The sequence below is a fragment of the Opisthocomus hoazin genome, chromosome 1 (genome assembly GCF_030867145.1).
Source record: "Opisthocomus hoazin isolate bOpiHoa1 chromosome 1, bOpiHoa1.hap1, whole genome shotgun sequence".
Classification (NCBI taxonomy): domain Eukaryota; kingdom Metazoa; phylum Chordata; class Aves; order Opisthocomiformes; family Opisthocomidae; genus Opisthocomus; species Opisthocomus hoazin.
The window spans coordinates 153,954,234-153,981,549 of record NC_134414.1 but is presented as its reverse complement, the minus strand read 5'-3'; the positions used below and the strand labels follow the sequence as shown (position 1 = coordinate 153,981,549).

General features: G+C 44.8%; 1 protein-coding gene across 2 annotated transcripts in view; it reads left to right on the top strand.

The window, feature by feature from the left end:
- The window catches only part of ETV6 (ETS variant transcription factor 6), a 142,119-nt gene extending 116,395 nt beyond the window's left edge, over positions 1-25,724 (top strand). For both annotated transcript variants that reach the window (XM_075442204.1, XM_075442195.1), the window contains exons 5-8: positions 963-1,505; positions 18,979-19,121; positions 21,964-22,064; positions 25,380-25,724. In XM_075442204.1, the coding sequence (XP_075298319.1) occupies positions 963-1,505; positions 18,979-19,121; positions 21,964-22,064; positions 25,380-25,485 (893 nt within the window). In that variant the 3' untranslated portion in view covers positions 25,486-25,724. The remainder of the gene's footprint in view (positions 1-962; positions 1,506-18,978; positions 19,122-21,963; positions 22,065-25,379) is intronic.
- Positions 25,725-27,316: the final 1,592 nt, after the last annotated feature.

Here is a 27,316-nt window from a genome sequence, read left to right as displayed (position 1 = left end):
TTTTCAGATAAAAACCTGTTAGTCACTGTGCTCTGGTGGTATTTTCCTCTTTGTCAGTTGTTTCCCAAGTCAAAATTGATGGCCTTAGCTACGCTGAAAGTTTGCACTGTTTATGTCAAGCATTTCATTTTGTGAGAGCATCGTTAGTATGTAAAGACGTTGACCTAGAGCCGTGATTGATCTCTCCCCTACTGTTAAGGATCACGGCTGGGGAAGTATGCTCCTGCAAAAGCAATGCTAGAAGTCCTGCTGAAGAAATGTAAGTGCTTATAGGGGACAACCCATCAGTAGACAGCACAGACGAAATAAAACACGATGAAAATATCCTTCTGAAGATGTTACATGCTCTTAAAAACAAGGCAGAGATAAAATTTAGCTAGCGTTTCACAAAGAGCTTCCTACCAGTGGTTTTTTTTAGATAACACAGTCCGTATTTCAGACTAAAGTATTCTCTACCTTGACCCAAGCGTCTACTGTCTCAAACTTACTACCCAATATTTTCCTGGAGACGTTTTCCCATTTCATCTCTTCCGTCTGCTTTACAGTGCTCATCATGGTACAATAACAGGAACCACATGTAGAGACATGAATGGCAGGAGATAAGTTTCAAAGCATTTGCACAGAAATACAGTTAGTACAGCTGAATCAGATCTTACTTTCTTCACATGTGTTCCAGTCAGCTTCTCAAAATGGGATTTCTCTTAACACATTTCCTCAGGAACTACTGTCACATGGTGGTGGAGGGAGATTGTTTTCACAGTACTGATTTCATTCTGTGTAGTAATAACTATCTGCATTTATAATGCGTTTTTCTGGGCATCTGTAGGTCACACAGATAAAAATGTTTCCAAGCTGACAGCAGTACCCAGTAAGCCGAGCTAGCAGTTTGACAGTTAGGTCCTACACCTTGATCATAATATAGACGATCTATATTTTTTGTTGTTTTTTTTTTTTCTCCACAGATAGCTTTGTCCAGAGACCTTCAAGACCATCCACAGAAACAGTCCACCACAACCCCCCAACCATTGAACTGTTGCATCGTTCTAGATCGCCCATCACCAACAACCACCGTCCATCACCAGAACCCTATCAGCGGCCACTGAAGTCCCCTATGGACAACACTATCCGTCGCCTCTCCCCAGCCGACAGGGTGTCGGGGACAAGGCATCAGCAAGAGAACAACCACCAGGAGCCCTATCCTCTCTCAGTGTCCCCGATAGAAAACAACCACTGCCCGCCTCCTTCTGAGGTTCTCCAGAAGCCCTCCAGCCCTCGCCAGGAGAACACCAGGGTTATCCAGCTGATGCCCAGCCCTATCATGCATCCTTTGATACTGAACCCCAGGCACTCCGATTTCAAACCACCGAGGTTGTCTGAGGATGGGCTGCACAGGGAGGTAAAGCCAATCAACCTGTCCCACCGAGAAGAGTTAGCTTATATGAACCACATCATGGTGTCTGTATCCCCTCCTGAGGACCACGCAATGCCAATTGGAAGAATAGCAGGTACGTGACATTCTCTAGGCTGCACCCAAATTGACACTCTTCATTCATAACTAACCATGCTGTGTATTAAGAGTTTCCTTTTGCTGCTCTGTGACCTCAAGAGTTTACTGGCATTCTTCGGGTTTCACCACGTCTGTGGTTTACAGAGTTAAATACGATTAAACCAGTTTCATGGTGGGTAAGCAAAGGTGCAGAGTGACTTGCTTGTGACCACAGAATGCGTAACTGGTATTGAAACATTTGTGTCCTGACACTCACTGTCTCTCTACCCACTGGCAATCCATTTATTTCCCAAGATACCTATCTCCAAAGCTTTGTCCTGCAAAGAGGTAATTTTCCAAGAGTTGCATTCACATTAGTGTCTAGTCCTATGGAAAGGAAAAACCCTCTGTCAGTGGCCTTTGAGATAACGCAGTGTCAAGCCCGCTATTATGGAGACGGTGGGACTAGTGAAATATCCCCTCGGAGTCCTACTTGGCAGGCTTTCCTGTGCTTCTCGCACTAGGATTGTCCCTTTTTACAGAAACAAGGTTGCCTTTGTCCCACGCAAACCACAGGCATTGTCTCACTTTTGTTGTCGTAAATAACTGACATCACAACAGCTGAATCAGGAAGCTGAGGTTACAGAAAATGTTTTTTGTACTTGAAAGGGAACTGTAAATAGATAGGGAGAGGGGGAAGGAGAATCCAACCACTTCAGAAATATGCTGAATGCCCCAGTAACCGATTTTCTTCTGAGAGATGTAGATACACACCACACCCAGAAAGATTCCATACATGTATGTCAGCAGCAAGCTAATGAGATACCCAGCTCCTGTGGGGTATTGCACAGGTCTACAGAGGTACATTGTAAAACGCCTTGTTCTTTTTTGTCCTTGCATGCCTTAAATTTGTTACAGATGTGGTGCTACCTCAGCTTTAACGAGGAAGATTTTCTGTTTTCTCAAGACTTATCACTGTAAATTCAAAAATTCTCACCATCTAGTCAAACATCACACCAAGGGCCATGTTTCTTTCACATAATAGAGAGATGGATTACAGAAATTAATCTTGTGGCATTTTTGCCTGGCTGACATTTGTCTCTCTCCTTTTGATTTTTATTACCCACGGTATTCTCACCAAGTTAAGAAATGTTATGGCGGAGGAGATACCCTACTGGTTGTATCACTGGAGATTTCCTTTCCATAAAGTACTATTGGAAGATTAGGGGGATTGTTATTTTTTAAGAAGGAAACGTTCTCTAAGAATGAAACCTAGACTGAAAAGGATGTAAGAAAAAATATGGGGAATGGGTGGTAGTGTAATTTTTTAATTTAAACCCAGGAGTTTTCTCAAATAATTGGGAATCTTTGTTTCTGGGTTCCATGACACCAGCCCCGTAACTAGTACTTCCACGTCCTTTCCATCCCTGTGTTCTTAGCAGGGCAACAGAGCCCAAATTTGCACGCTTAGCTCCTGTCACTTGCAGTCTCATGGCTTTGCTTAGACCCACCAGCATGGGTGGCACGTCTTAAAAAGCTGGTAAAGTATTTTGTGCCAAAAAGACCTGAGGTGTACTCAGGCATTCAGTTCAGATGAGGGCAGTGCTTTATGGCCAAGGGTTGGGGCAGTTGCTAGCACCTTAGATTTCTACTGATAAATTTGCCAGTCTTCTTCTGTCAGTACTCCACATCCTTTTGTGAACACCAGCAAACCTCACTGGCTCTACAGGCACAAGCTAGTGCTATTCTGGTTGCGTTGTAATGGCTCCTGAAATGCAGCTAGACCCTGTAAAGGGCTCACAGCCAATTTAAAGGTGACAAAACCCAGATTACTACCAAAAATGTAGACAGCCCATGTTTCATACCTAATGTTAACTTCATCGTGCTACTGAATTCAATGGCAGCATACTTAGGCCCCAGAAATAAAGTACACACCTTTCTACCTGTTTCCCCCCATCTCACAGCCTTCAATTTAGAGCTCTTGCCATTAGCTGATTTCATTTTAAGAGCATTTCTTTTTTATGTCAGCATAAATCTGTTTTCCACCTGAGTGTCCTTATCTTCACTAACGCTGGAATAGTTAATACGGAGGCCTTTGACCAGCCGTGGCTCACCACTTCGATTTGAGAGAGACCATGAAAATTATAATGCTTGGCTGTTAAACTGCAAATATACATCAATAGAGATGTATTGTTAAAAAGAGCTTTTTAAAAATCACTGGCATTATTTCCATTTTATAGATGAGGAAGACTGATGGGTTGGGTAGTGAAAAGATTTGCCAGTAGTCCAGTGCCAGAGCTAAGTACTTGTCTGTTTACACTGGTGAGAAGAGACCCTTGACTTTCTTCTGGCTTAACCCCTTGCATGCACAGAATTTTCAGGTGAGACAGCGTTGAGGAGCAGCTACCAGGAAAGCCCCGTGGGCTGCTGACTAAAACATTGGGCTGAGCTCCAAAACATGTTCTATTCCAAGCTCAGATATTTTAGATTGTAGAAGGAATTCTTCCTGGACTTAAGACACCTCACAGCCTCATAAACCTGTTTACTTGTAGATAGAGCCTGTTTTTAAATGCAGCATGCAATTACTTGGTGCTGAGAAAGAAAACAGTGTTTTCACTTGCTGCTATCCACAAATACTCTGTTTTCAGGAGGTCGATCAATAGAGCTGTGGACTTCCTGTCAGACAAAATAATAACCTCTACGCACTGGTGGACTAATCTTTCCTACCTTTTTATGTAATATCGTTTCTCAAAATATTAATTTCACTGGTAAAGCACTTTCCCTTTTACAGCAGAGAATTTCAAGTTGAAGGTCTTACTCTCTTTTCCTCTAAGGCCATTCTACACTTTTCTAGCATAGCAAGAAGCATAAAGGTCCCATATATTATTCATCAACGGCTAGAATTGATTAAAGTCATGTTTAGCCATCTTCTCAACACAATGTGCATGAGTCTTTTCCGTGACTTTGTCCGACCTAGAGGTCATTGTGTTGGGATAATCCAAAGGTAGACTTGCATCCCCTGTAAATACACCAGGCAAGGGTTAAGGTAACTAACTCAGGCGTCAGTAGTCATCTAGCTAAAACAGCACTTAAAATATTAAAAATACCTCAGAAAGGAAGTTTAGCAAAGCAGTGTAATAGACATTTTTCCCCACTGGAACTATGAATTCAAAGCAGCAACAGTGTTTCTTGGTAGTCAGCTCCTAACTTGGACTCTAGCAAGCAAGCAGTCTATCTGGCTTACTTTTAGCTCTTGGTTCCCCCCAGACAGTCTCCAAAGATTGAAGTCTGCGAGGAAAAAAACCCCACTTTTTCTTTTCTATATTTTTTTTTAACACAGTTGCAGTTTCAGTCAAGAGAGGCGCCTGAAATTAGCTCTTCTGCAGAATGGAAATTCCACTCCCCGTACACCTCTGACTGGGAGGGTTTGTCATCAAACATTTTAGGACTTTGATATCTCATAAAAGGTATTTCCCTAAGGTACAAGGAGAGGCACTCGTTATTGCATTGGCAGGCGTTTGTAGCACGTTATGGCTGAGGCATGCACTGCAGCCCTGGAGGAACCACAGCCACCAGAAACCATCCTGAAGTTCTGCCCCCATGGCTTTCCTTGGGACCTCTGCCATTGACTTCAACCAGGGCAGGTTTTCACTGCAAAACTTTATTTAGGTGTCGAAAATGTCTTTTTTTTCAGATATCCATGTCCACCTCAGCTTGTTAGCATGCAGGAAAATGGGAACTGACATATTAGATCTCACCAGAAACCTGTCAGTTGCTTAAAGGAAGACACAGGAATCCCTGCAAGAGGCAGTTACAGGATTATACGGCTACAACAGGGTTGGTTTCCTCCTAACTTTTATCACATAGAGATTGGCTTAGAAACTTAATCTAACGACATGCTGGTATTTACCTCAACGTTTGATTCAGTCACTTAAAACTCACTAATACAATTCTGGATGTTTCTTGTGAGGGGAAGTACACTGCTGAGCAGGTTCCTGAGATTTCCAGCTCCCAGTGTCTTTTTCTATACTAGTTCTCTGCGACTGAAAGGTTTGTTCACTAACCCCCAGCAACCACTGGCCTTGAAACTTTAGGATACAGATATAACTACCCTTTTACTCAAGCACTGTCCAGGACAGGTATTAACAAAACGAGTGCACGGGTGCGAAAGGCAAGGTGCTGGAGAGCAGTGGTACGTGCAGCTGGACTCCCTGCACGCGCTCCCAGTCGTGTTGCAGCTGGGACCCAATAAAACCCGTTAGGCTCCAGGTTCACTCGGTGCGTGTCTGGGGCAGACCTATCCCATTCGTACCAGCAGCTTTGAAGGATGAGCATTGCTGTTTCTCCACAGAGCCCCACCCTGCCTATTGCTTTTGATTCTGCTCTGCCTTTGGTGGGGTGGGAAATCTAAAGGCAGGTGAGTCTTGTGCCTGTTGTTGTCTATTACTGTGCTGTTCTTATCAGCTGGGTTACCTTAGCAACTGGGCTGTATTTGACTTTATGAGCTGCCAGATTTTTTTCTTCCCTTTCAGGAGTCTGGGGAAAAGCCAGGTAATGTTTAAACCGTTCAGAGGCACGTTGTCTACCACTGTATTGGTTTGACCCATAAAACTATTGACTGCTGCTGGAATGAGGACAGGCAAGATTCTTACCTTGCCAAAGTCATGAAAGAGATCTACCTCCAGCTTTTTCTTCTGACTTGGCTCAGCCGTTTGGTGTGCCACACATCTAGAGAGTACGGGGGTGTAGCGTGAACCCCGCAGATTTGTAGCAAGACACATATAAGTGACTTCTCAATAAAAACAGTCTGACTGCCGAAAGTGAAAATGCAGTCCCCTGTTAAGAGCTCATCGGCTACGGATGACTCACATTCTACTAAAATGTACAAAACAGCGCTTACAATGGGCGTAGGCTATGTGCTAGGTCTGAGCATGGGGAGGTCTTCCACCCCAAAGCTCTCTAAGTATAGTAGTTTGGTTCGTTTGTGTGGGGAGAGAGGTTGGAGGGGGAGCAGGATGAGGAATTCTCCTCCCTCTGTGTTTGAAAAACTTCAATCACTTCTCATAAACTTGCGTGGGAGGGGAAAAGACAGGAGGAGCTATTTGAGTGAATCTTTCACAAACATAGTGCTTAAAAAAACCTGCTAATCAACTGATACATACATTTTTACTTTGGAGATGAGCTAGAAAGCTTCTTTTAAAGGAGAATAAGAAAAACAAACTCAGCTGGTCAAGCTATTAGATAGGTAACACCAGACATTTGGAGCTCAAACATTGCAAGTCACTGCACTTCAAAAGACGACACCTTGATCATCAGTGTCTCCTCAGCTTATCTACTAGGACCAGAGCCTCAGTGCCCGCATTTTTTCCACATGTGTTGATGTGACATTTACGACTGTGTCAGGTTGTAGGATGATCTTTTTTTTTTTAACTGATATACCAGCAAAATCCTTTGTGTAAATGCAATTACATCACATGAGTTTATTTTCTTTTCTGTACGAAACAGCTGTACAGGCAAGTTACGATGCAGTGGCATATGCTGGGTGGCAGGGAGGGAGGGAGCATGACCAGAGAAGGGCAACGAAGCTGGTGAAGGGCCTGGAGAACAAGTCTTATGAGGAGCAGCTGAGGGAACTGGGGTTGTTCAGTCTGGGGAAGAGGAGGCTGAGGGAAGACCTTATTGCTCTCTGCAACTGCCTGAAAGGAGGTTGGAGTGAGGCAGGTGTTGGTCTCTTCTCCCAAGTGACAAGCGATAGGACGAGAGGAAATTGCTTCAAGTTGCATCAAGGGAGGTTTAGATTGCATATTAGGAAAAATTTCTTTACTGTGAGAGTTGTGAAGCATTGGAACAGGCTGCCCAGGGAGGTGGTTGAATTACCATCCCTGGAGGGGTTCAAAAAATGTGTAGACGTGGCACTTCGAGACAAGGTTTAGTAGGCATGGTGGTGATGGGTTGGCAGTTGGGCTTGATGATCTTAGAGATCTTTTCCAACCTTAACGATTCTATGATTCTGTGATTCTATGAGGGTGGGAAAGGAGGCAAAGAACAGTTAGGCCTGTAAAGTAAAGAGGGTAAAAACGAACAGCTAAGCACAACTGCTCTATTGTGTACAGTCCCTGCTCCGAAGAGTTTACTGTCCAAACAAACAAGGTGAATATAAAGAAAGGAAGGGCACTCAAAGGTGAAAGGTGTTTTCCAGAGTTGTTGCTGAGAGGTGTTGGAAAGAGAGAGCTTTACTGCACAGAAAATGAAGTCATGCAGTATGGTGTATCAGTAGACACCATCTGATCAGTCCCCCCCCCTCAGAATTCTAGGTTAAATTTACTTCCTAATTCTAGTGACTAGTAACACCTTTTGTTATGCTATAATGCCTCTCATTTACAGGTTACAATTTGTTAAAAAAACGTATTATCCAATTTAAAATTGGAACAACCAATACCCTGCACTACTGGTCAGTCTGGTATTTCCCTGTTTTTTTTCTTCACTAGACATCTCATCATGACAGCAACCTGAGCTAGCCATAAACTCAGGAGGCTGGGTATATAACTCACACCGAGCTATCTGCTGCTGTGTTTGTCTGCTGCAGTATTTAAAGCTAGCCGTAATGTTTCTGTTGTACAGCCACTTCTGTGTTGATGTTGCAGTCGCATCCTTCAAGCAAAAGCAGAACCTGCCCAACTGTGCCCATCTCCTACTGGGACAATAACTCAGATTCTTGAACCCATATCACTCTGATCTTTGTTATTATTATAAATTGTCTACGTGTGTAAGGCAGTGAGCACAATGGGTGTTAGTAGTAAAGGCTTGAACTTCATTCCCTCATATAGTCATTTGGTGGTTGTGACTTTATTCTGGAAGGACAATACTGCTGTGTAAGTAGAAACCTTCTCCTATAAGAAAGTCACTTGTGTGGGCAGGCACATCCACACAGACCTGCCGTGGCACTTGATATTGGGAAGAAACCAGGACAAGAGCCTACGCCAGGCTCCCTGTATGCACCAGCCCTCAAGCTTACTGTCCATCCAGTGAAGTGCATCGCTGTTTGACTCATTACTATCCCCCCTTCCAAAGTTGCATCATGTGCTTCACTGTGGTGGATTCTGATCTAAACTGAAAATGATTGCCGTATCCCCCTTTGCAGAGGACGAATGCTGACAAACCAAGCCAAGGCTGTCTTCACCACTGTCACGAGGCACAGCCCCAGCAGGGTTTGACAGCACAGTACTGATGGGTGGGCTTTTGTGAAGCACAGACTTTGTCTTGGGGTAGCTGTGACAAGACCCACCTCCAGTCTCAGCAGCTGAACAGTTACTAGTTACAGCCTGGCGAACTACAGAAGACCTGAACAGTGGTTCACTTTAGCACGCTAAGTTGGAAGTGGTGGGGGTTCAGTGCCTGCTTTCTGGGCAGCTGACCCTCTTTTCCGTAGGACAGCCACCCATACAGACGGGTTGGAGCCTTGAAAGAACCTGGGAATCTTGGTGTAGGCATGGCCTGTCGCTCCCATTTGGATATGACAACGATAATGTCACTGGCCTTGTTTAATCACTTGCCCTTGCAGTCGTGTCCACTTTCACATTTGCAGTATATGCCACATCTATTTTGAGCCCCTTGTGGAAAGCCAGGCTGCTATAAAGAGGCTGAAGTACGGATGAGAATCCAGCTCACAGAGTTCATATTTATAGGAGAGGTTTTCATTATAACCTTGAGAGTCATCTTAGCATGGCATTAACAATTAATTTCAGCATGAAAGTGTGCCTTCCCTGCCAATTTAACTAATGACACTCAAGCAGTAGCTGAATGGCAATAGTTTGGATAGGTGGTTGCAGTTTTTCTGTGAAGTGGCTTGCTTTACAGCCGCCTCCATTCTTCCGGCGCAGTTACAGGAGCAGAAATTGCAGTCAGGGCTTGTTCTGATCCACTCAGAAGCCAGGACTGACCAAGCCATAGGAAAGCTCAGTCATTTAGATTTCATCCTTACCATTCCTGTACTGCAGCATCCACATGCCATGGCTAGACAGATGCCATAAGCGGGTTCAGGGTACCCTCAGCCTCCGCTGAGGATGTCAAACGGTTTTTTAAGAGACTCGCCGTTTAATGGAGCATGCCCCTTGTTTTCCCTGTGTATTGCACGCTTTCTTCAGGCTGGAGTTGTGTTGGTCATTCAGATTTTCTTCTACAGAGCAAACTTGCATCGCTTTGAACTCTCTTAGTTAAACTAGGAAAGTACACTGTGGTTTTGACAGCGTTGACACTACACTCTCTTCAGACAGGCCTGTTTAAGTCTGGTTTTATACTGGATCAGTTAGAAGTGGCATACAGAGTTTGTGTCAGTTTACACTAATGCAAATGCTCGCCTTTACACTGGTAAGACTACTGTTATCCATCTCTGTTGAGGAAAGGGAAGGAAGAGAATCAGAGTTTGGCTATGTGGAGCTTTAACCCCAAGAAGGGGAGGTTATGTTTGATTTTTCTGCATGGGGCCTGTCAGAGGCCACGAGTTTACAGCTTATGAAGTCCCTTCGGGAGGGGCTTCCTGGGAACACACCAGGAGCCATGTCCTCCAGCTACGCTCAGACTGCTTAGAGCACTCTGGGCTTTCTGATGGAGCACAGAAGTGAGGTTCTTGGGCAGTAGTCTCCTACAGACAATGATTTTCAGCTGTTGAAGAAAACCAAAACACAAGCTTAAACTGGAGAATGAACTGAGCTCGTGACAGAAGATACTGGAGATTCTCACGTTGTAGGGTCAAAAATTAATACTCTTGTTCGGAATGCCTTTGCTGTGGTTAAATCACTCCTGCTTTATCGGAAGATATAGCTTCATCCCTAATTCTTAAATTCCTATCATTAAAGCGTTTGGCAAGTTTTCTGATGTCAGAGTGGTTGTGAGGTGTTTGTAGGATGTGCAAGTGAACAGGCAGAGGTTGAATTTCTTTCCCTTTTCCTAGTCATTGCCCTTCGTGAGCAATAAAGGTGAAGAAAAGCCACAGGAAGATCAGAGATAGGTTTCTTTAGCAAGATAAATGGAAGAGTGCTTTCTACCATTGTGGTGGAGCTGGGAAAGAACAACACTTGAATCTAATACTGAAAAAACGTGTCTTGTTTGGTGGGCATGGGGGATGAAGTGGGAGAATAGGACAGGGGAAGAAAAAGGACATTTTTTAATACTTTTTAATATTGTAGTTTGCCAAGTCTTCATCTGTCAGACTGTCTCTGGCCTCTCCTTTACATATTCTTTGTGATTTGAGTTTTTTTTTCTACAACCACATGAGGGATTTGAACCTGTTGGGTCCTCCTTCCCCTTACATGATTTTATTGCCAAAGACAGAGCTTGACCTTGTCTTTCTATATTACTTTTACAACCTCACAGTACAACTGTTTGCAGCATGACAGGCTCAGGTTTCTGCTCTTCTTCTGCCTGATCTTCCACCCGGCGTTTGCGTGCAATACAGAAGCAACATACAACTGTTGTATTGTGCGATCTGGCAACCTCTTTCCTCAGTCCCAGCTTGAATTTACTGAGCTGAACAAACAGTTGTCTGTCAATAGGTTTCTCCACATAGAAACATTGGCTTTACTGAACCATGCTGCTTCCAACAGCAGCCAACATTCACAGAAAGAAAACTCTTTTCCCTCAGTAACCTGGACAGGGATTACCATATAGGGATGGGCAGGACTGCTCCGTCTCAGGATCAGTGCTCCCCCAGTCCTCAGAGCCATTTAACCCCTTAATCGTGAGTCTTGGTTACTTTTTTCTTGCAGTTTTGTCTGCTGAAACAAGTATGTCATGGAATTAGATAGCTATTGAGACTGGATTTCAACACAGCAGTAATCCTGCTGTAGCATTTCTTTTTTTCCTCAGTGTGCTGTCTGTGGTTTTCCCAATATTTTCTTTGCCATGGGAAAGGCTTTCAGCAAGAACACAGGAGCTGATTTGATAAGGTCCAGCCATATGTCTTCCTTCTCCTTTGCACCGACTTTATTTTTCCTCCTTCTCCATTTGTGTGATGAGAGCAAGTTAGCCAAGCAGTTCTCATTGTACTGCTGAAACGAGGAACAGTATCAGCCAGCCTGATGAGCGTCGTGTTCCAGTTAGATTGCCCAAAGGTCCGTTTGACTTGTCCAGAAAACTGCCTGTTGCACAGTGTACGATGTGGTTAAGATGCAATTAGAGCTCATCTCCACGGCAAGCCTAAACCAAGTCAGGATGCAGGAGTTCTCTCCCAATCTTTCTTACCTTCTGTATATGTGAACATACATTAACGTTTGTGATTTCTTGGTTCTGGCTGCAGTTTAAACAAATCCAAATGCCCCAAAGTAGCGTTGTCTTCTCAGAGACTTACTGACCTTCTCAAGTGATCAGGATGATCCCAGACAGTAGGCTGAAGGTCTGTGGGACCTTCTGGGCCTCTCCCTCTTTCCTCCCTGTCCTCACCTGCTCCAGCAGCGTAGCCTTGCCACCTTCTTTGTGCTGGCTTTATCATTCACCAGATGTTCTGCAGGGAAATTCAGCTCTTGGATAGCAGAAAGCCAGCTGGTGTTTTTTGCAGGGTTTGCAGTCTTCTGTTTAGATGATTTAAGTTAGCTCATGGAGAAATCTGAACAACAGAGCCAGCACAAGGTAAGCAACAGGAGGAAGGGAAGATAAAATGGAAGGGAGATCAGGACCTTCTTCTCACAGCAGCTATGGCCGGCTGAATTTTACCAGTTCACCATTTTGGCACCATGAGCATCACCGCATTAGTTATCCTAACCACACTTCAGGTGTGCTTACGGAAAGCGGAGTGCCAGAGAACTTCTAGAGAAGTTCTGTTCGTTAGTCTCAGCTGTGAACAGCCGCTCTTTGCTTCACTGTGACCAAATGCAGCTGAAGCACAGATCACCTTGTAAAGTAAAGGGGCCCAAGCTTGGGAGAACTCTTTCAGCTGGTAGAAATCATAGAACCATTTAAGTTAAATGATATCATGCTGGAGAAATTTCAGGCTAACCTACTCAGCAAGGGGTAAGGCCTCAACTGATGTCAGAGGCAGTCTGACAACGTTACTTTGGCATGATCTCTTCCTCTGTGAAGCCATGGTAGTTTCCAAGTCAGTCATCAGCATAACGATCTTCAGTGCAAGATGTGGGTGGGTCTCGCAAAACACTTCTGTGGTTGACAGAGGATTTTGGTATAGATACATGAAGAGGGCCAAATCTGCTTCTGCGCCATGGGCCTCACTGAAACAACAGGGGTCCCAGATGCAGCGTGGGTTTTAGGGAATATTGCAGTGCGGGGGAATGTTATATTTTGAACGAAAGAGGTCTTTAGCATGTGTGTACATATACAGCCTATACTGTTAACAGCATTATGTAGTCTAAGAGAGCACAGATGCAAGACAGCTCACTACTGCAACAGCAAGACTACCAGTCTTGTGTCTGCCTTGGACAAATGATACTAGGGAAGTCATTTGTAATGGCTGGACAAGTGTCAAAATACGAGGAACCTAAGGTCCGTACTGTTTAATTTATAGATCATTCCGAGATGGTATTTCAATTCTAAGGGATATATGTGTTGCTGTCATGTAGCCTTTAGGAAGTATTTATATGCCAGTGTTTTTTAGGTGTCTATTCAGAAGACTCTGCCTGTAGACTTAAGGGGTATTTGAAATGAAGAGTCTAGAACAGATGCTTCCACTCCGCTCGCAAAGTGTCTGTGGGACTGTCACAAGGGATTCTTAACAACAATATTCCAGTCTCTCCTTTCTTGAACCGTTACCGAAGCAGTGCTTGAAGTGTGGGCAGTAAACAGAGCTTTTCAGCCAGAAGCGAAACTGAGTTTTACCATGCCAAGGAGGAGTGGCTGAGGTTTGGGCACTTCTGCTGTGTGCAAGGAGGGGTTAAAACTTAGAGCGAGGAGGCAAGCTTGCTGCTATCAGTGGGGTTTAAAGCCAGCAATTGCTGTTCATGGGAGAGATTTTTTCCTACCCCTCAGACCCGAAGTGCACTGTCTTCTCTCCCCACCCTCTCCAGGGCTGTGCAGCTGCCTGTTTCTGCTGTGCCTGGTGTCAACCCTGGCAGCCAAGCAGCAGCCAGGGGACGGAGTGGGCAGGCAGCCCCCAAGGCTGTAATGGAGCTCTGCTGACCTTGGGACTGTACAACACGTGGCTGTTGTTAGCTGGAGTGTGAGACTGCTGCCTCTTGCACATGTAGGGCAGTGCTTATGGGGGACATTTGGAGAGCCAGATGAGTACTCTACACCTTATCACTATCTTGTGCATAACTGTAAAAATCCCTCTAGAGGCATTACTGCAGGAAGAAGGTTGTAGCCGTGCCTCTCCATTTGAAGGTACAGTTTGCCCTAATTCCCAGCTAATTAAGTTGTTCAGTCTTGCCCAGCAGCACAGCTGAGAAAGCCGTGGGACATGGAAATGACTGCTTTCAGGAGGGCCACCACACTGCTGGACCCATTCCCCACCTTCCCACATTGGCTAGGTTGTTTGATACCTCAGCGCCTTAAAGCCTCTCAGTCCGGCTCTCTCCACAGCTAAATCCCTTTGCCTTCAGATTGTATAAAGTTCAGCCATCTGAGTTCACTTTAAAAAAAAGTAAATGTGTGCGTTAGGAGGAAATGACGTTTCCTTGTGCTAGAGACATAGTTACTTTCTATGTAAGCTTGTTTTAACCAAAAGGCAGGAAATTGCAGCATGCCCAAACAATTTAGGTACCAGCCCTGGCTCAACTCCCCTGTTGAATCGCCCACACTTTTAAACTCGCTGGGCTTCAGCAACATCCGTGTGCTTTCTTGCCGTTGTTCACTAGCCAACACACACCCTGTGGAGAGTCCCCCCACGTGACTGCTCTTTTGGAGGCCTTCTGACAGCCAAGGAATTGGTTTAGTCTTCATGGAGTCATTCACACCATCCAGACTTCCCTCAAACAAGCAATTTACACTTACAAAAAGCAACCATCCACATACAAGTCCCTCTCTCAGTTTCTCCATCCTTCCTGAAAATACATGTAACAGCTTTGACGTTGCTGGAGGATGCTGCTTCCTCTGTTGTCTTCACCAGCCTTCTGTGGAAGTATCTCTTTTCCCAGTGGAGAAGCTCCTTTTGATAGCGTTTTCTAGCATTGCCTTTTCTTGGGATTTCACCAGTTTCATAGGCTGCAGTTCACTCCATATGGGCTCTGCTGTACTCCAGATTCATTACACTCGCTAAGAGTTATCAGGTAGTCTTTGACCTGTAGTCTCTATTGTGCTATTAAAGATGGTCTCTACTGGCCTAATAATGGTACATTATTTAGTTGCTGCTCCTCTTTCAGTCAGGGAGACCCGCTCCAGAACCTCGTATTTTTTTACCTTGCAGTCTGTGGAGAAAGATACCCAGGGTGTAAATAATTTGTGGTTAAAACCAAGAAAACCCTGAGGGCCTATGCTCGAATTCCTAAAGGTCTCCCGCTTGAAACTTGAAAGAAGACAAACTGATTTAGGTGCTCTGCAAACAGAGCTCATACATTTAGCTAACTAGTGCTGCCAAGCATCAGCTGGTCCGTGATAACTAACAGTGTGCACGCTCATAGCTCTCGGCAGAGGTGAGAAGAAATAGAGTGAGCCTAAATCTTTTGTACTGGTGTTTAAAGCTAATGCTTTTTGTTTCCTATTTGCTGTGGTCGAAGACACAGTTGCCACAGTTGCATTGATGCATGCCAGCTCATTAAATTATTGCAACTCAGTCGTATATCTGAATTTGCTGATAGGCAAGTGTAGCTTTTAAGATGAGCTTTGAAGTGGTTGTAGGAGCCAAGCAGAATTTTCAAGAGTTTTCCATTTTCTTGTTGAAACAAACAGAGATTTAGAGGTCTAAGATACTTGGGTGGATTTTTCTGCAAATTCCACCAGCCTACTGAATACCTCTGCAAGTCTGAGCAGCTCCGTCGGTTTAGAATATGGGATGAGGCCCTTGATCACTTGGGACTTTTCTTGTGAAAATATCAAGATGCAGATCTAAAATCTTCTCATTTGAGGAATATTCATATTTAAGCTTAGCCTGAATCCGTTCTAAAAATTAAGTGAACAACAAAAAACAAATCTGCACTTGAATCCTGCCTCTTCTCAGAGTCTGAAGCTCTGTTGTTAGTCCAATAATCTGCTACCAAGACATCTTGGGGTGAATTCTTTTGTGCTTTCTTGTTTTTGTGAAAGAGGGGGGTACAGTGTGTATGTGGAGGGGGGTGGGGAGAGTGGCAAGTAAAGATAGCCAATGGAAAATAACCAAAACTATTAGGTTTGACTAGAATTTACTTCCTAGCTGCACTGAGGTGAACGTGGGACCACTGTAGAGAGGATATTAGGGGTCTGCCATCCTCATCACTAAAAGTTGTATTTATACAATTGGAAATTTTCTAGACCATAGTTACAGCAGTATAGTACTGATTAAAAATAACATCACATATTGCAAATAATGAGGTGAAAGTAAAGTTTAGAGTAAATCATATCTCTGCAGAACTGTAAGTATTAGCTGTAAGTTCCTGTAATCGGAGGGTGTCTGCCCCGGACCGTGGGTTCAAGAAGACGACAGGGCCTGACATTGCCTTGCCTCTGTGGGAGCACCATCCCTCCAGCTGACCCCACAGAGGGCCACTCCTTCCAGCACGGGCAGCAGTAGCACAACCAAAACCAAATCTCTGAGACGCTGAATTCCTGCAGCGCTCTGCTGATGGGGCCAAACACCAACCAACCGCCCCGGCAAACTTCCAGTACAGTCCAAAAGCTCTGGTTCAACAACAGACCCACATGTCCTTCCTCCCTTCCCTCGGGTTTCTAGGACGTTCCTGCCTTGGCTGGAAAGTCTCTCGTTTTTCCTTGACACATGTCAGCTAAGTGAATGTTTTCTGATTTGAAACTGCTCCCACCAAGACGGAGCTCTCTTGCAGACGAGGTGGGGCCAGCCTGAGCCCACTGATGCTCCTGGTGAGTGATTCACCGCTGAGCTAGGGAATCACATCACCTTCACAGTGATTTTAATGAAGGACTGGACAGAAGGAAAGCGTGGAGATCTCTGGGCAGAGCTGATCTAAAACAGTGAATTCAGTGTGAATGGTTGATATAGACTATGCAGGGTTTGTGGTTAAAGTTATCAGAGATTGCACAGGTTGCTGGAAAAAAAAAGCTTTTGGAATGCTGCAGTATGAACAACTCTCATCAACTGGTGAAATATGCCCTGGGGAATCAGAGCTAGAGGAATCGATGGTAAAGGAAAATTTTAAAAAGGCAGTTAAAGTTTTTGTTGTTTTGGGTTTTTGTAAGTAAGATTCTTGCATTGAAAAATCTATACAGTCTTGCATTGAAAGAGTTCGAGAATGAATTGCATGTGTGTCAAGGAACGACTGATATGTCCCTTACTACATTATTACCTGAGCACCTCCCATGTTATTAAAAGGCGCATATCAGCAGAGCAATATAACCTCCCTTCCCTTGTTTCTTATAAAAGAAAGTCTAGAAAATAAAGGGTTTTTTAATATGTATATGTCTAAGAGATTAAGTGTGTATGCGTGTGTGCGTGTGTGAAAAACTATTGATGGAAAGGTGATGGAAGAACCGGGTTTTGTGAATTTTTGAAAGGAAAGAAAGCAGAAATTACAAGTGTTGGTCTGAGACTTTCAATTTCATGCTCTTCTAAAGACCTCCCACATAGTCCAGGGAAAGTCACTCGTGCCCAGAGCCGCATGAGGGTTTGGCCGCAGCAGTGCTGGGCATTGCAGCCAGCTACCTGCTTGGTGTCCATAGGCAGGCTACGAATGCGACCTGGGGTGGAGGGACAGGGAGAGGAAGGCTTCTCTGCATCCGTGTGCCAGGACGGGACCGTCTAGGTTGGTCATCGGCAAATGCACGTGGAGGAGAATTATCTTCTGTCCTGGTCCCAGCTGCAGGTACCTGATTCTGGGAGAGAGGGAGGAAGCTATCACTGAACAACATTGGTATCCATGAATGAAAAAAATGGAAATGGGTTTCATTTTTTACATTAAAACCCAGAAAAATTCCAAATGGGAATGGACATTTTTCTGTGGAAAATATTAATGAAACTAAGGTTTTTCCAACCAAAAAATCTGACTGCCTCTTTCCTTTCACATTCTTCCTCTTATGAATTGATAGATGAGGTGACTATCAGGGTAGGTTTCAGCTAGAACAGAAACCTGCAATTTTTGCCAGGTGTCATCTCTTTAAAATGCACCGCTTTGTTCTCTGTAGGACTGGTAGGGAGAGTCTGTGGTAAGGCCACTGGCAAACTAAGCTCTGGTTTTAGAGACAGTACAGGTTTCACTGATATTCTTTACATTTTGAAAATGGGAAATACCGTCAATAATGTTAATATTTCCAGCCATTTCAGGTGTGTTCATTAAATGTGTTATTCATGCAGCTTTCCAAAAAGCATTTTATATTCTCATACTGAACATGTCATCATCCCCATTGTAACACATACCAACCCCAGGCCGATAGGAGTAGGAAGACAGACTGACAAGAATCCATTTTAGCACCTAGAAGCTAGATGCCTTTGGTTGCCTGCCCTTTAACCACTCTAACAAGCCATCTCTCAGAGATTGGTTTTGCTTTCAAAGTAAAATGCAGCTATACAGCCATCTTAGGGTTCTGGACAGCTGAGCTATAAAACCCCTGTTGCTTCTGACAGCAGCAGAACCCCCAGCTCTGTGCAATTCACTTTCCATATTTCATAGTTTCCTGTTATTATGCTGTGCTGTGCACACACACATTGCAAGCAGGAAGTAGGAGCAGCACAGCTCTTGGCTTCCTTGGTCTGAAGAGACTACCATGAAACTGAAAAACACTAAACTAAAACCGAAGTATCTGTTAGACCTTTAATTAGCGACATCAGGAGTGTTTGCCAAGAGGAAATTTGAATTCCATTATCCAAATAGAAAGTATTTAACCTCTCAATAGCACTCAGGTAATTATAATGTTTGGGTTTTTTGCAGGAACTTAAAAAATAAAAAGCAAATTCAAAAGTGGTAGAAGATGTCAATTTTATATCACATGGAATATACAAAGGAAAGCTTTTGTAACATTGCCTATGCCTGAAACCCCTCTTGTTAGCACAGAAAGGGTCGGCCTCAAGCAGGGAGACTTGGTTGCAGGATTCTCGATTTCCCCACTGAAACAGCCAGTAAACAGTATCAGGGCCAACAGTGGTAGTTTTATGCGTATCAGTACAATAATAAACACCCAAAAGAGATCAGCAGGTCACCTCACGCAGCTTTTAATGTGATAAAGTTGCTCAGTCAGTGTCAGAAGGACTGGGACGCAGCAGAAGAGGCTGTATATTCCAGTACATTTTGCAGACATGAGTTGATACCAGCCAGGCCATTTGCATTTCAGACTGCAGCAGCTGTTCCAGCGCTGATCCCAACTGTCCTTTCACTACACATCCACCCAAAAGTTTCCAGAATTAATCCCAAGGAAAAAAAGTCAGTATTTTCTTGCTTCTCTCTTCACAGACTGTAGATTGCTTTGGGATTATGTTTATCAGCTGCTTTCTGACAGCCGGTACGAAAATTTCATCCGATGGGAAGACAAAGAATCCAAAATATTTCGGATAGTGGATCCCAACGGGCTGGCCCGGCTGTGGGGAAACCACAAGGTAAGGAAGCAATGCAATTTTCCTCCTACAGCACTTCACCTCCTGTAACATCACCTTGTTCACTTATAAAGAGGGGAAAAAGGAAGAAAAGCACGTGCATATACACTACTACTAGAAAGTTGTAATCTTTCATTCTGTGAAATGAAAGAAATATAAAGCATCCAGCCTCAAGCACTAAAACCTATCCTTCTTATAGAGAACCTGTTGGTTTGGTTTACAGGCATTTAGTTATAAATGCATTTAATTATAAAATTACAAGGAGGGCAAGAATTAACGGTCCTTCTCTGTCAAGGCATCTCATTTCTTCCTGAAACCTGATGCTCAGGATATTCTGGTTAGATGTGGTCTACAAGGAGCTGTGTGCTGCGTCTCGGCAGGGGCTTTCTGTCTGTGTTCCTGTCTGCACCAACATTCAGATTTCACACACTGTCCTGTGACAGACACCAAGTGCTGCAGGATTATGTGTTTCCTTTTAAGAGGGTAATATGGACTTGTTCTCTGGAAAGCAGCTACTGGTTTTTGTAGTTTGGGGCTGAGTACCCGCAGATATATCCATATGAGTATATGCATATGAGTATATTCATATATGAGTAGTCAGAATGGATTTACGAAAGGCAAGTCATGCTTGGCCACCCTGCTATCTGTCTACGATAAAATGATCAGATTGGTGGACGCAGAGAGAACAGTGGACGTAGCTTATCTTGACTTTAGAAGGGCTTTAGAGACTATCTCCCATAACATGCTCATAGACAAACTAAAGAAGTATGACCTAGACAAGAATGTAGTGGGGTAGACTGAAAACTGGCTGAACTGCTGGGCTGAAAAGGTTGTGGTCAATGGCACAAAATCCAGTCACTAGTGATGTTACCCTGGGGATTGATTCTGGAGCCAACACTGTTTAACACAGAATCACAGAATCGTTTAGGTTGGATATTCATTAATGACCTGGATGATGGGACAGAACGCACCCTCAGCAAATTCTCAGACAGTACAAAACTGGGAGGAGTGACTGATAGGCCATCCATAGGGCCCTGGACGTGGTAGAGAAATGGGCTAATGGGAATTTCATGAAAATTAACAGGGGGTAATGTAAAGTACCCCACCTGGGCAGGAATGACCTGGGGAGGTGTAAGATTTTGTATTTCCCCTTGTCAGGTTTCGTGAGACCCCAGGTGTGGGACTTTTACTAGGAAGGTGGTCAGACAGTGGAGCAGGTTGCCCAGAGGAAACTGTGGAGTCTCCATTCTTGGAGATGTTCAAAACCCAACTGGACATAGTCCTGAGCAACCGTCTCTGACCATGCTTTGAGCAGAGGGACTGGACTAGGTGATCTCCAGAGGTGCCTTCCAACCTTAACTCTTCTGTGATTCTGTATATGAGTATACATAGCCTATAATCTTGATAAGGTCAAGATTTTCTCATGTGATTCATTGCTTACAAGAACATCTGTCTTAGAGGTCTTGGGCTGCAACAGTGGGAATGGAGAGTTTTGCCCTTACCCAACCTCCATGCTAATAATCAGGCCTTGCCATTATGTCTCATGTTGGGTGTCTCAAACCGAAGCTACCTCAGACCTCAGACCGCTAGCCACTTGGGAAACGCAGCGGCCCTTTAGCATGTAAGAAATGGAGAGAGCACGCGTGGTATTTCAGGGTGCTTCCCAATGAGCGGAGTCTAGATTTTGTTTAGGGAAAACATTGTCATTGTTGGTGTTTAATTGCCGCAGGAGATCGTTATGTGGCTTCCCTTAGCAGAGCTGCTGCGGTCAGGGCAAGCAGAGGAGGCCTGCTCTTAGGGGCCATTTCAGACAGCCGGGTCAGTCTCATTTAATGAAGCCAGGTCACCACTGCAGACTGCTGCCGGAGCTTGGACTGCCAGAGCTGGGCCAAGCCAGACTCCTAACGTGGAGGCTCACAGAGTGAAAGCAGCGTCTGCTGGTTTGGCAGGTTTTGCCCATGGCAAGGCAGCTGGGTTATACTCGTGCAAACGTGGCTTTGGCGGTGTAGATATCTCTGCTGGGAGTTTCTTTGCCAGCATAGTAACCAGTGTTCTCTGTACCAGGAAAACCCTCTTGGTGTAGACGTAGCGAAGAGACTGATCCTGCTGTCCCGACTCAGTACCATAGGGGCTGCCCACATGCAGCTCTGCCACAGCCCATCACTTCTTCCTGGTGACACTCCGCTTCATGAGGGCCATACCTCAGTCACCCTGCAGTGCTCTTGCTGTGGCCTTTGGGGTCAGCAGCTCCCAAAATGAACGGGAGGCTCTGTCCTAGAAGCAGATGTACAACCTAATGGGCTTCTTGATTTACAGCTGTATAACAAGAGGAGAAACAGGCTCTCCATCTCCACGGTGCTCTGTAAGCATTAACTAGTTAATGGAGGGGAATCCCAGAGGAGCAGCGCTCTTAGCAGGGATTGCTCACAGATTTCAGTCTATTAGCCGCTGTTCTTATGCTTTTAGGAAAGGTGGTTTCGTTAAGAACAGGCCTGTCACATCCCACTCGGTATGAGCATCTCCCTCCATCTAACGTCTCCTCTTGAGGTTGATGAAGCCTTTTGTTGCTTGTGATCCGAGAAACTGTAGAAAAAGCTCACTTGGAATTTTTGTTAGACTTTCTTGCTTAAAGTGCCCTGTATGAGAAGAGACCCATAAAAATTGGGTGATGAGGGCTGGAGGGGCAGGATGGACCTGCAAACTGCAGACGAGTGGAACATGTAATTTCTTGAACTGACTTGGTTACTTTAGCTAGCTGTGATAGTTCTGCAGCTCCTTTGGGGGCTTAGGAAGGTTTTAATGAATCATTTCACCATGTTTTTCCTTCTTCTTTTGAAAAAAACAGAACAGAACAAATATGACTTATGAGAAAATGTCCAGAGCCCTACGCCACTACTACAAACTAAATATTATCCGGAAGGAGCCAGGACAAAGGCTTTTGTTCAGGTAATTTTTTCTTTTCTTTGCCATTCCTTTCCACAGACAATTAGTTTTTGAAGATGGAGGATGGAATTGTGTGTGGGATACTTCATTGCCACAGGTATAACACCAGTGACAATGGGCATATATTTGTAAAAGCTGTCTAGACCAGTGCTTCCCAGCTTTCAAGGCAACCACACCAATTTACGAAAATACCGGCCTGTGCCAATGATCAGTGGAGTCAACAGAAGTCTTTTCACTCGCTTCAAGCAGGCCGTGCCATTCTTTAAGACCTTAGCTAAATGATTCATGATCTCAGCCAAACTGCTGGAAAACCCACTCCAGCTTCACTTCTCAGACACTGCTGCCGGTGAAAGCTAAGCAGGGATCGGGCGTTTCCTCAAGTGAGGAATCATCACCGAAGAGAAGTGCTGATGACCATGCCTGCAGCGGTGCTGCCTTCACGGGATGAGGAACCTGCAAGAGCTGTTCATAAAACCTAACGCATCGGATTGGATGATCCAACCAAGAATTTAGGAAATAGTGCTCGAAACAGCATAAAGCAGGGAGTTACTTGCACAGACTTGAGCGTGGCTGGCAGAGAGTGTGAGATCACTCCAGTTCTCTTCAGACAAGACGAGCGAATCCTAGTGCGTACGTCTGACCCACAGAGCACTGAACTCGGACCAAAGACTGCTTTGATGTCAGCGGTCTGGATCTAGTAATGTGCTTGGGAATTATATCAATAGGAAGACAGCGTTGGAGTTTGTTTTCTTAAATAGCTAACAGAACTGCATTAGCACTCAAACTATCTACAGCTGAAAAGGTTTCTGTGGAATGTCTTGTTTATGTCAGCTCTTAGAAGGAGGCTTAGATGGGGGAAGGAGAGTGAAGGGAAGAAGGAATCACAGGCAAAATCAACTGCCTGATTTTAATTTTTTTTTTTGTGGAAAGTTAAAAAAGGTTGCTCCATCAGCAGCAGTACCAGGGAAGGCAGGCTGGATTGCTGTGGCCTTGTGTGAAGACTGTGCTGCCCCAGGGTTATTCTGTGATGCTGCGCAGTGAACGTGCTTATCTTGGAGCCCGTCTTTTGGTGGCGGCACAAATAAAACAGCAGTCCATCTCTTCTTAGGCTGCCTGTTTTCTCAAAACTGTAGCAACTTCATACCCTTGGAGACCTCGGTTTCTCTGTCAGACTTGCCCAAAATTGACCAACAGATTCAAAGGTCACCAGGGAGCATAAAACATGAGCATATAAACCTCATTTCCTTCGGAAACTGGATAAAAAAACAACAAAGCATTTTTTGCACAATTCCCAATAAAAACTTATTGATGTTGTTTTCTTTGACCTATTTATATCTGAAGAGAAGAAGAACAGCTGCAAAAAATCAAGCCATTAATGTGCCTTTCTTGGCTATTTCTCGCAAGCACAGAAGTAATAGGAAATACGACTGTAGAAGTAACATGCAGGCAGTCGTCATCTGCAGATATCTGTGCAGAGCTTTAAGTAAAATGGGATCAGAGAGGATTTCTAACAGGTTGCCGGAGTGTCTTCTGCAACAAGAGAGGTCACAGATACTGTTTCTTCATTAGCTTGTAGTTCTGTGTTGTTTTTTTTAAATTTAATCAAATGCTATTACAAATGCCCGTGCTTTGAGTTTCTTGACGTGACTTAAAACAGACCAGAAAGAATACCTGAAGTACTGCAGTACGGTTCGTATCAGCCCATTTCCCACTTGGTTTAGGAAACGGAGCAGGCAGAAGGTGGGGAGGGCGGTGGGATCGCTCTCTGTTTTGATTTCATCCCCGTGCAAGATCAACAAGCCAAGCACAGGGTTTAAATCAGGGTACGGTCTGGCCCGTAGGCTTTGGTGCGTTTCCACTGTGTAGCCGGGGACTGATTCACCACTGCTGCATGCTTGTTTTTCACCACCGTAACACCATTTAGATCAGCAGCGTTCTTCCAGCATACAAATGGGAGTGACACAGCAGTGAGTCACAGTCCTGTTTTTTTTTTTTTTCCTAAATGCATATGTGCACGTGATTTCCAAAATTAGAAGGGGTAGGGAAAGGTTAGTTCCAAGCTGTGCTGTGTGTTTGCTGGGAGACTCCGTGTTTTTCAGATGAAAAGCCCTCAGCTTGGTGACCTCAGAGGCAGAAGAGGAGGCAAGTCTTGCCCATGAGCTTCAGCAGGGATTTTTCTGGGTCAGTGATAGTAACAAGGCTCCTGTCAGCTGGTTTTGTTTTCACAAGGATACTGAGCATGTCATCAACCTGAAGTCAAATCAGCTCCTGCGATTAACACATCTTGTACTGCTGAATGTTAGCCAGTACATCGTTAATGATAAGACACTGAAATTTTGTAACACTTCCAGCATCAACATCTTTCATCCTAATTTCTTCAGAAGTACTTACGGGTTAGGAAAGTGATTTGTGTTTAAACTGGGATTTTATCCTTCCTTCCTGTGCCACTCTCTCTTCCTACGCCGTTGAATTCAGGAAGAAAGAGCAGAGCTTTTCCGTGCTGTCTCTGTGCAGTAGTGCACGAAAGCACCCTGGCAGAGGTCAAGACTGCGGACTCGATCTGCAGGCTGCTGGATGTCCCTTCCCGTCTCCTGCTGCTGCCATGCCTCCCCAGAGGCACCTTCTGTCTGTAGCTCCCTGCAGACCTGCTGCATCCAGACCTCAGTGCTGGGAGCCATGGCATTCACTGGCAGAGGGTACCGCTTCATGGCAATTACACTTGCTGCAGTCACGCAGGAGGAGACTGTCTTTGCTCATAGTTCCCTAGCCCAAAAGCTTTTTCTTTCAGGGCTTTTTCCGTTTCCCAGAACTTGTTCTGACTTGGTCCTTGGCTCTTTCCACCACTGTTCCTTTGGTGTTTCACATTCCTCTTCACTCATCTACACACAAGCCTGCACAAACCAGTAGCCCTCCGCCTCTCCACACCTTGCATGTGCTTTTGCTTTGACGTGTGCCAGTCATAAAGACAAGTGTTTCTGTCACCAGACGCCATAACTGAGCGTGCCTGCGGTCATCTTATATGGCAACAGCAAAGAATACGAGGGAGAAGAAGTATCATTCTCTGGAAAAGACTAGGGGTTCTGGTTCAGATCTAGGCTTTGAAAGAACAGGGGTAAATGCCTGTGGTTCTTTAGGTTTCCTTTCAAGGTATGGAGGAAGGAGGACACCAGCAGGCTGGGGAGAAGCTGAGAAATACTAAGGCATTGGGAGGATACAGCAAAGAGGATTTGGGGAGCTGTAGAGCTCAGGGGCCTCAACGTCTTGATGAAGGTAAAAGCTGAGACCACTGGGAAGTCCGCTTGTTTCTCTGTTTTGCAGGTTCATGAAGACCCCGGATGAGATTATGAGTGGCCGAACTGACCGCCTCGAGCACCTTGAATCCCAGGAACTGGACGAACAAATATACCAAGAAGACGAGTGCTGAAGGGAACTGGTGCACCGCCTCTGTGGGTCCATGGGAGAAGCATCTGCCTGGGTGGCTGGCACGAACAGGCAGAAGTGGTGCTGGCAGAAACGTAAAGGGGAGAAAGCCTGGACTTATGCACTAGTTCACTGTTCCTACAAAGTCTCCCTTGAGTTCTTTCTTTCTTTTTGGTTTGTTTCAGTTCTGGGGGTTTTTTGTTTTGGTTTTTTTTTCCCTAATAAACATGCAGTTTGACTTTCCTTATCTCACATAGGACAAGACGTCAGATTTCGCTTTTTTTTTGGAAGGCTTTCCGATGGAAATAGAGCACTCTTATTTTCTGTGCAAGTCTCATGACGTAACACCGCATAAAACAGTAACAACACAGAAGGGATTTGCTCAAGGGTTCCAGTTTGCTCAGATCCATTTACGTGTGCTGCCACTGGGAAATGTGTTGAAGAATTCACCACACACAGCTGTCAAATGAAGAGGAGTCACCCTTCACGTGTAGGCCGGGATGTCATCCCGGCATGGCTTGGGCTCACGACGAGTCCTGCGAGTGGCTGTTAACTGCTGGAATATGGACCAAAACCGATCACCTAAGTGCTCCGGGGAGGAGAAAAATAAACATGACAAACCTCTGCAATAGACTGATGTTGACGTTCTCCCTCCCTCTAGCAAAGAAGTGATGGAATGGAGCAGGGGGGAGGGAAGGCGGGGACAAATACATATATATGTGTATATATAGAAATGTTTCATATATATATATATATATATGTGTGCGTGTGTGTGTGTGTAACCCCCACAGAATACCCACAATGCAGAATCTCGGCTCAAAGCCTTCTATAAAAAAGTGAAGGCTGAAGCATTTGTACTTACAAAAGGGAGGGGTGTTTCTTCTACCTGCTAGCAATTTTCGGGTGAAAGGTGAAGGACTGTTCCTTACATCGTAGGGAGAAAGCCAAGGGACCCATCACATGGTTTGTATTACTCAGAAACCTCTCCAGGCTGCTGGAGAGGTAGGTGATTCACCAGTCTGAAAACTGATGGTAGAGAACTAGAGACCGCATAGCTATACTTCTATCTTGTAATTGATTTTGGCTTTGTTTTGGTATTTTTTTTATGCCTCCCACTACCCTCCCCCACCCCACGGCTCTGCCGTCAAGGGCGCTTGTCTCAGCTTGCCCGTTTTTAATGCGATTTAAAAGACAAGAAAAAAAAGAAACCCTACAGCCGTGTTGCTTTCTTGGGTTTTGGTTTTGTTCTGGTTGGAAGGTGCCCCATTTTTTCTTCCCCTGATTTGATTTGCTGCACTGAGAGTGCTTTGCATGAGGCGAAGAGTTGCACCTAGTTCGGCTGCAGGAAGCTCAGCAGTCCTTGATGCCCAGTACGAGAAACTACTGTCCTTTCTCATTTCACTTGGCTTGGACCACCAGGGCAGGAAAGTCTGAGGTGTCCAGCAATCCATCATCAGTGGTCCTTTTAATGGAAGGAAGGTCTAGCAGCAGAAATGATGCTTGCAAAGGGAGAGGATGTGTAGAGAAACTGTGCAGGAATCACAGGATGTCTGGAAGAAAGCGCGTCCACACCGGTTCATTAAAAACAGAAAGCTGCTGGTATGGGAACGTGCATACTAAAAATGGAAAAAAGTCAATGGGCGAATCTGATCCATTTCCACCAAAAAACAAGGTACATTCCCAAGACAGAGCTGCTAAACCAGCACAGCATTTGAGCTTGCCACATGTTTAACAAGAGTGTTAATCGGTCGGGGGAGACATGGCACTCAGCAATGAGTAGTGTCTCCTGTGTTTAAACAGAGAGAGTCCAGTCTCACGAACGCCTTAGTGTTGAT